Source organism: Bubalus kerabau, chromosome 16, assembly GCF_029407905.1.
Source record: "Bubalus kerabau isolate K-KA32 ecotype Philippines breed swamp buffalo chromosome 16, PCC_UOA_SB_1v2, whole genome shotgun sequence".
NCBI classification, from domain to species: domain Eukaryota; kingdom Metazoa; phylum Chordata; class Mammalia; order Artiodactyla; family Bovidae; genus Bubalus; species Bubalus kerabau.
The window spans coordinates 74,768,692-74,777,897 of record NC_073639.1 but is presented as its reverse complement, the minus strand read 5'-3'; the positions used below and the strand labels follow the sequence as shown (position 1 = coordinate 74,777,897).

General features: G+C 50.4%; 1 gene segment (V, D, J or C); it reads right to left on the bottom strand.

Moving 5' to 3' along the window:
* Nucleotides 1-7,958: 7,958 nt before the first annotated feature.
* LOC129629573 (immunoglobulin lambda variable 1-40-like) overlaps nt 7,959-9,206 on the bottom strand; it is a 52,181-nt gene continuing 50,933 nt past the window's right edge. Inside the window, 1 exon segment of the V gene segment in view lies at nt 7,959-8,202. Within this exon segment, the coding sequence occupies nt 7,992-8,202 (211 nt within the window).

The following is a 9,206-nucleotide window of genomic DNA, read 5'->3' as shown; positions in this document are numbered from 1 at the left end:
GTTGTATGACCGTCCCTCTGTCCTTGGTTGGATGTCAGGTCTGGGCACTGACCCCACGACAGAGCAGCAGGAATTGAGAGGTACGCGTGTGTCTCTGAGCTGAGAGCTGCCGTGTCCCCTGGGGGCCCAGGTGCAGGACGTCACCCTCCAGTTAGGACCCTGCTGCCCACGTGGGCAAGAGCCAACAGAGGAGGTGCCAGCCTGCCTGGCCAGCACCCTGAGCTCTCAGCACCAGACCCACAGCGCCCCCTGCTGGACTCGGACCTCCTCCTCCCGCACCTCACACCACAGCCTCCTGGAAGGGCTTTCTCACACTTGCAGCTGGGTCTCCCTGATGTCACCGCCCAGGGCAGTAGTATGAATCCCCTTCGCCTAGTTTGGACCTGTCTTTGACTTTTCCAGGTACCTAATGACCTCAGACCCCTGAATGGTATGCTGATACACTAATGAATTTCAGGATTCCCTGATGTCTGAGTTTGCTCCGCCTAGCTCGTGGGTTCCCTGCCAGAACACAACCACCTGAACCTGAGTTTCCAGGGTTCAAACTCCCAGCATGCCCGTGGGTGGTGCCTGGTCATGATTCTGTCTGAGTTTCCTTCCAAGCTTGATAAGTAGCCAAGGTTGAATCTGCAGGGCTTCCCGGGACCTTCCCAGCCCGGACTGCATGGCTCTGTTCTTATTTCTCTCTTTGCAAAGAGGAGGCTCTCAGGAACAACAAATCTCTTCTTGGTAAATTCCAGGGGGTCTCATATACCCTTGATCATGGTCCTCACAGTACATCTTTTTGACTCAGATATTTAAAGATGTTTTGAGTCTACTTTTATAATCTTTCTATAGTAAATGTTTGATATAAAAGATTATGACTATAAGTGGGAATCTCATCCTTGTCTGGGCTCCTGTTTCATCTCTGATTGAGAAACCCTTAACTATTACCTGATCTTCACTGGACATGGTGAAGTCTAAGGTTCTAACCTTTGATTGTTAGAATCCATTGATTTAATGGAGGTGGGTTTATAAGGTTTAAAATAGTGACATTTACCCAATATCATCTCAAGCAAGGAACCAGGGAGGGAAAAAGGGGAGAGACCATAGGCAAAAGACGAGGGTATGGGCAAGTGAGGAGTCTGAGAGCCGCATCCTAATGGGGAGGGTCTCCCAGTACCTGGAGAGGAGGGCTCTTCAGGCAGCAATCCCCGGGAAAAGGGAGGAGCCAGCTTCTCTAAGTGTTTGGGTTCAGGGCAGAGCACAAAGCCTGGAGCAGGAGAGGGACATGCAGGGGGCTCCAGGGCAGAGATCCTGGGCTTCTGCTTCCTCGACATCCTGCTCAGTACCCTTGAGGGACCCTGTGTATCTGGGCACATGGGCATTCTGCTTGTATTTGGAGACCAGGCAGAAAAAGAGACAGTTTCGTGGATCCCATAATGATGGACCTGGATGAGGAGGTGAGACTGCCTGGATTTAATAGCACAAGTGACAGCAGAGACCTGAACCAGCACTGGTGACGTCACAGTCAGGGTCAGGGCAGTGATGGGTCCACAAGGGAGTAGAGGACAAGCTTTCATCAGACATCCCCATCACACGGGGATTCCCTGTGGCTGTGGTTAGTGATGAGCTGTGTGACACTGATGTCCAACCTCCTCATCAGGCTGGGGTCCAGAGTGATCCAGGAGGGGTGTGGACCCACCAGGAGCCAGAGAACAAGGCAGAAGCCCTCAGTGTCCCTCATCTCTGTCCTGGGTCACAAAGGCAGGGACTTTGCCTGGGATCTCTAGTCATCATTGCCATGGTGATCCCCGCTTCCCAGCTCTGTTCCTTCTACAGGACACGGAGCCCTCGGATCTGGACTCATCGGGGGCATCACAAGCAGAAGGACACGGGCACATCTTGAGGAGCCCTGTTCCTGACTGTCCACAGACCAACCCAGCCCTGAAGTAGGAAATTCTCCAATGGCGTGGAGACGAGAGGAGGGGAGGGCAGGACAGAGCCAGCACCTGTGGGTCAGGAGAACCACTCCCGGGCTTCCCTGCCTCCTGCGATGTATCACCGGTGCCCCTCACTCCTCACGCTCTCTGCTCTGCCCCTTCGGAAGCAGAGTTCACACCCTGGGGGACGATCTGCCTGCTGGGATGGTCCACGGACTCTGCTGAAGGCGCATCTTGGAAAGCCTCCTGCTCCTGATCTCAAGTGAGGCAGCTCAGCCCCACGGCTCCCTTGATCACACAGATGACCAGGGTGCAGTTCAGTGGTATCATAAATTGTTTACATTTTCTGAGACTTCAGCAAAATTGACTGTAAAACTGGGAGTAGATATACTATGAACCAGAACATACCTCAGGAATAAATTGATTCTGGGGTATTCTTTAACATTTGACAGTTCTCTAAGAACAAGCCCCTGACAGGCTGAGCCTCTCTCTCATCCCAGTTTCCCATCTACCTGTATGGCTGTGAGAAGCCCTGTTGCACCAGCCTGCATGGTGAGAGTCAGCCTCGTCCTCAGGCTGCAGACCAGAGACGAGCAGGAGCCCCACATTGGCCGAGGCATCTTTGGATCCAGAAAACCCACAAGGACCCCGGAGCCTGGTTCTTACTGGAGTCTGAGAGGTAGGACCAGAGGACCGAAGAGGGGCTCCCTGGCTGCTGCTGGTTCCAGTAACAGCAGAGCAGCTGACACTGATGTCACTGCTCAGGGTGCGGGGAGCCACAGAGTCAGCTGTGGTCTGTGAAGGGACATGGGTCTGCCCACACACAGGCCCTGATTGCAGGTCGCAAGAGTACAAGGTTCAGGGCTGCTGATCCAATGCTGACACCCACAGCAGCACCAGGGGATCAGCTATTCTGTGGTGAGAGAAACCATCAATACACGGGGGTGGACTCAATATACTTACAAGTTAGGTTACCAATAGTGAAAGTCATTCAGTCGTGTCCGACTCTTGTGACCCCATTGACTGTAGCCCGCAAGGTTCCTCTGTCCATGGGATTCTCCACACAAGAATACTGGAGTGGGTAGCCATTAATACAACTATGAAATTAAGATTCTCCAAAATACCAAATGAAAATGACAGAAAGACTCATGACTCCTGAGCGGATCTGAAAGTGAGCACGTGTCTGAGAAGATGGTGTGATTGTCGTGGAGGTATTCTAAACTCCCTTCCCCTAAATGACCTCACGAGGAGCTGAAGGACTGAGAAGAGCAGCTGAGGAGGTTTGGGGTGAAAACCTCTGCAGTAAGTTGTGAAGTGTGGCCACACCATTCTTATTCTCACCGTGTGAAACGAAGTACGACTTTATGTCCATTTCTGAGCTGCTGCCACAGTGTCCGCTTCCCACAACGTGCGGTAATTGTGTTCCTTGCTCAGTAGCTGTGTCTGAAGCCCAATTCCACCAGCCAAAGATCCGCACTGCTTGATTTGGAGCCTATTAAGCAAGGTTCCTCTGACACAGTGGAAAACATGTCATTTTGTGTGTATGAAAATTGAGGATAAGGCAAATTTAAGGCTTAAGGGAAAAGGGAGAATTAGAAGGAATAATCCCACATCACTAGACCATTAAGGTATGACCTTAATCAAATCCCTTATGATTATACAGTGGAAGTGAGAAATAGATTTAAGGGACTAGATCTTACAGATAGAGCGCCTGATGAACTATGGAGTGAGGGTCGTGACATTGTACAGGAGATAGGGATCAAGACCATCCGCATGGAAAAGAAATGCAAAAAAGCAAAATGGCTGTCTGGCGAGGCCTTACAAATAGCTGTGAAAAGAAGAGAAACAAAAAGCAAAGGAGAAAAGGAAAGATATAAACATCTGAATGCAGAGTTCCAAGGAATAGCAAGAAGAGATAAGAAAGCCTTCCTCAGTGATCAATGCAAAGAAATAGAGAAAAACAACAGAATGGGAAAGACTAGGGATCTCTTCAAGAAAATTAGAGATACCAAGGGGACATTTCATGCAAAGATGGGCTCGATAAAGGACAGAAATGGTATGGACCTAACAGAAGCAGAAGATATTAAGAAGAGGTGGCAAGAATACACAGAAGAACTGTACAAAAAAGATCTTCACAACCAAGATAATCATGATGGTGTGATCACTGACCTAGAGCCAGACATCCTGGAATGTGAAGTCAAGTGGGCCTTAGAAAGCATCACTATGAACAAGGCTAGTGGAGGTGATGGAATTCCAGTGGAGCTATTTCAAATCCTAAAAGATGAGGCTGTGAAAGTGCTGCACTCAATATGCCAGCACATTTGGAAAACTCAGCAGTGGCCACAGGACTGCAAAAGGTCAGTTTTCATTCCAATCCCAAAGAAAGGCAGTGCCAAAGAATACTCAAACAACCGCACAATTGCATTCATCTCACATGCTAGTAAAGTAATGCTCAAAATTCTCCAAGCCAGGCTTCAGCAATATGTGAACCATGAACTTCCTGGTGTTCCAGCTGGTTTTAGAAAAGGCAGAGGAACCAGAGATCAAATTGCCAATATCTGCTGGATCATGGAAAAAGCAAGAGAGTTCCAGAGAAACTTCTATTTCTGCTTCATTGACTATGCCAAAGCCTTTGACCGTGTGGATCACAATAAACTGTGGAAAATTCTGAAAGAGATGGGAATACCAGACCACCTGACCTGCCTCTTGAGAAATGTGTATGCAGGTCAGGAAGCAACAGTTAGAACTGCACATGGCACAACAGACTGGTTCCAAATAGGAAAAGGAGTTCGTCAAGGCTGTATATTGTCACCCTGCTTATTTAACTTACATGCAGAGTACATCATGAGAAATGCTGGACTGGAAGAAGCACAAGCTGGAATCAAGATTGCTGGGAGAAATATCAGTAACCTGAGATACGCAGATGACACCACCCTTATGGCAGAAAGTAAAGAGGAACTCAAAAGCCTCTTGATGAAAGTGAAAGTGGAGAGTGAAAAAGTTGGCTTAAAGCTCAACATTCAGAAAACAAAGATCATGGCATCCGGTCCCATCACTTCATGGGAAATAGATGGGGAAACAATGGAAACCGTGGCAGACTTTATTTTGGGGGGCTCCAAAATCACTGCAGATGGTGACTGCAGCCATGAAATTAAAAGACGCTTACTCCTTGGAAGGAACGTTATGACCAACCTAGATAGCATATTCAAAAGCAGAGACATCACTTTGCTAACAAAGGTCCGTCTAGTCAAGGCTATGGTTTATCCTGTGGTCATGTATGGATGTGAGAGTTGGACTGTGAAGAAAGCTGAGTGCTGAAAAATTGATGCTTTTGAACTGTGGTGTTGGAGAAGACTCTTGAGAGTCCCTTGGACTGCAAGGAGATCCAAGCAGTCCATTCTGAAGGAGATCAGCCCTGGGATTTCTTTGGATGGAATGATACTGAAGCTGAAACTCCAGTACTTTGGCCACCTCATGCAAAGGGTTGACTCATTGGAAAAGACTGTGATGCTGGGAGGGATTGGGGGCAGGAGGATGCCGGGAGCCAGCATATTGCATATTGAGTGCAGCACTTTTCCACAGCATCATCTTTCAGGATCTGGAATAGCTCAACTAGAATTCTATCACTGCTGGGAGCCAGCGTGAGGAACTCCACCCATGGCAAACGTCATGAGGAAGGAGGTTCGGCATACGCAAAGGCGGGATCGAGCCTCAGGAGTCCCCCTGGAAATTCTCGAGCATCTACCCCCAAAACCAGAGTCTGCCTACTTTCTGCTTTGTGCTTTCACCTACACCTCTGACCTTACAGGGGTGGGGGGGCTGTCCCCCACTACCTCTCTCTGAAAAAAGAGTGAACTTATAGCTCCAGTTAATAAAGTTCCTGGGTGTGATAGTGTTTCAACCTACAAACTCCTTTGGAAGCCCTCTAGCCTGCCTGAATAGCTTTTTCCGGCCACATGTGATTGCTCAGAGCCTCCCAACTGTGAGAGGCATGAGATGTTCTAAACTGTCTAAATACAGAGTCCTTTGAGCAGTTAAAAGATTGATTAGAAATTGTATTGGTGAAGGGTTTTTCACTTGTTGGGCCAATGTTTGCTGCTAAGTCTCCATATCCCTTACCTGCTGTGTCCCTGGCAGTGTATTGATTAATATAATTGGTGTAAGTAGTAGCTTTAATGTTTGTAACCTTGGACCCTTGAGTTAATTCTTTTTTGTTGTAGCCCACCACACCTTTGCCCTATAGGAATACAACTTTAATGCTTTTGGAGGGTGGCGCCTGCCTAATCACCTTTAGAGAAAAATAAGTTTTCTGAAGAAAGGGTCTTAAAATGTAAACAGGCCTCCGGGCCAGAAGATGATGCAAATCACCTAGACTTTTGCATATGATAAGTTTTCAGGAAGAAAGCCTGGCTTACTGCATGGCTCTACCCCTTCCCCCATTATCCTCTATGCATAACTTAAGGTACAAAAACTACTTTGGAAAAAAAGTGCGGGCCTTGTTCACCGAAACTTGGTCTCCCCATGTCGTTCTTTCTCTCACCTTCTGGCTGAATTATTTCAGCCTCTTTTCTCCACTGAATTTCTTCACTGAGCTATCCTCATTCTATTACTCTTTATATCTTTGATGAATATTTAAATAAATAGGTCGCCGATGCCGTCTCTCCTTCGAATACCCTGGATCAGCTGGGGCTGGGCCCCGGAAGGAGGAGAAGGGGACGACAGAGGATGAGATGGCTGGATGGCATCACTGACTCGACGGATGTGAGTCTGAGTGAACTCCAGGAGTTGGTGATGGACAGGGAGGCCTGGCGTGCTGCGATTCATGGGGTCGCAAAGAGTCGGACACAACTGAGTGACTGAACTCAACTGAACTGAACTGAATCTCACATCTCCCAAAATACATCACTGTTAACTGTGGCCCCACAGCCCAGGCGGCCAATGTGCAGACCCCGCACGTGTGTGTGAAAGGGCAGTGACAGGGAGTAGGACACAGCTGTGTGACCTGTGCTCCATGAACCCATGTGCGGGTGAGGCCGGGAGCTCAGGGTTGGGGTCACTTCCCGCTGGGTGAGGCCTCCTGTGAGCAGCAGGGCTGAGTCCCAGCAGAGCAGGAATAATCAGCCTCGTCGTCAGACTGGGCCCAGAGATGGTCAGGCGGCCCCACCTGCCTCGGAGCCCACCAGCCTCGCTGAGACCTGCGGGCGGGTTGTGACTCCTGTGCTCAGAGCTTGGGACTCAGCACAACTGAGACGGCAGCCAAGTCGCCCCCTTGGTGCCAACAGTGTTGCTGTTCCCAAGCACGTGAGTGTGGCTCAGCGTCCATAGCGTCATCCACGCTGGCTGAGTCCACCCTGCCGAACCCTGGACACCACGAGGGGACAGAGGAGGCTGAGAGCAGGACCTGCTCCCTGTGCAGGAGAGAGGGCTGAGGGCGTGGGGCCTTCCCTGGGCTGAGATATGCTGACGGACCCCAACCTCGAACACTGAGATAGAGAACTAACAGACCCTGTGTCCTCAGTGATGGGGAGACAATATTATGTGTCCTTTAAGACCCTCTGCTGGGAATGGGCTGCTGGAGGGACTTTGAGGACAGAGGGGAGAGCAGGGGCCTCCATGCTTGGGCAGACCCCCCGATGACCTGGACCCAGGGGCAGCAGTAGCAGAAGGTCCAGCAGAGGCTGAGCAGGAAGCCCCTGGACTGCCCTCGTTCTTCCAGTAATAGAGGAGTCCTGGTCTAGTCCCCGCAGGCCTGGAGCCCTGGGGGAGCCTGAGAGGCAGTCACAGGAAAGGCAGGCGCAGCAGCCTGGGCCTCAGCTCAGCCCAGGGATGGCCGAGGAGCTGAAGTGTCCTGAATCAGACACTGCTGGATGCTGTCTCTCTGGTTCTGACCTGACTGTCACGACTCTGTCTGCCAGGGCCTGCCTCTGGCATTCAGGGCCTTCTGCTCAACTTCAGATAATCATATAATATGTGTTTGTGAAAGAAAAACCTTGGGAAAGGGGCAGATGAAGATCTTAAAGGATTTCCCAGACCAAATTCCTGTTGTGGGGCTCAGAACCCAGTTTTAAATCAAACAGACAACAGAAGTGTCTGGTTTGGCAGAAGATGCTTCAGCCCCGGGAGGCCCATGACTTGGGGGAGAGCAGGTTTTTGTCTCACTTCCCCCCTGGCCTGGAGCACTGTACCAATACTGCTACTACTGCCATAAGATGAACAGTAATAATCCCCCTCGTCCTCAGGCTGGAGCGAGCTGATGGTCAGAGTCGCTGTGTTCCCAGACCTGGAGCCGGAGAATCGGTTGGGGACCCCCGAGGCTCGACTGGTCACACCATAGATAAGGGTTCTGGGGGCCGATCCTGGGATCTGTTGGTGCCAGCTAACATAATAATCATATCCAACGTTGCTGCTGCTTCCAGAGCAGGTGATGGAGACCCTCTGGCCCAGGGACCCGGACACGGAGGACGGCTGAGTCAGCACAGCCTGGGCCCAGGATCCTGGAAGGGAGAGAGACAGAGAAGGTGACTCGGGGGTCCAGACAAGAGCAGGAAGCAGAGCCAGTGTGTCTTCCCAGGGCCCTTCCCCTGTCCCCCCATCCAGTCACCTGTGCAGAGAGCCACCAGGGTGAGGAGCAGAGGGCACCAGGCCATGGTAGACATGTCAGGGCGTCCTGCCTTCTGTGGCCCCACAGCTGAGCAGAGCGTCCCCACAACGCTGCTTCCCCTCTTCATACCCTGAGAGGGGGAGGGGCCTTTCATGCAAATGACGCCCCCAACCCCCACAATGCTCTGATCACCTCTGGGACCTGGCTCAGCTTCTTGTGCCTGAGGGAGCCCATTGTATGTTCAGGGACGGGGTTTCCTGGGGGTTGTTGGGTGTGGGATGTAAAAGCTGGAAATCCAGATCTTAAGGCATCAGAAAGTACCAGGGGGCTGGTCTCTGCTCCACCGCCACCCCCACCCCACAATCCTCAGGAAAGGCCTCAGAGCGCCCCCTGGTGTCCTGGCCCAAGCACACATCCTGACCTGGTGATAGAGCTCTAGAGTCAACTTTCCCCAAAGTGGTCTTCAAATTATACCTTCAGGATGTATTTGGATAGAAAACAGCAGCCAACTGTAGCTTACCCTGTAGTGCATGTGAGTGTTACACAGGGGATGTGTGATTTTGAGATTTTCAATTAAAAATCTAAGGTCATCACTTAAAATAGATGCCTAAATTTAACTGAAGAAAATGTTGTTGCTAAGTCACTAAGCTGTGTCCAATTCTCTGTTTTAATTCTGCATTCCC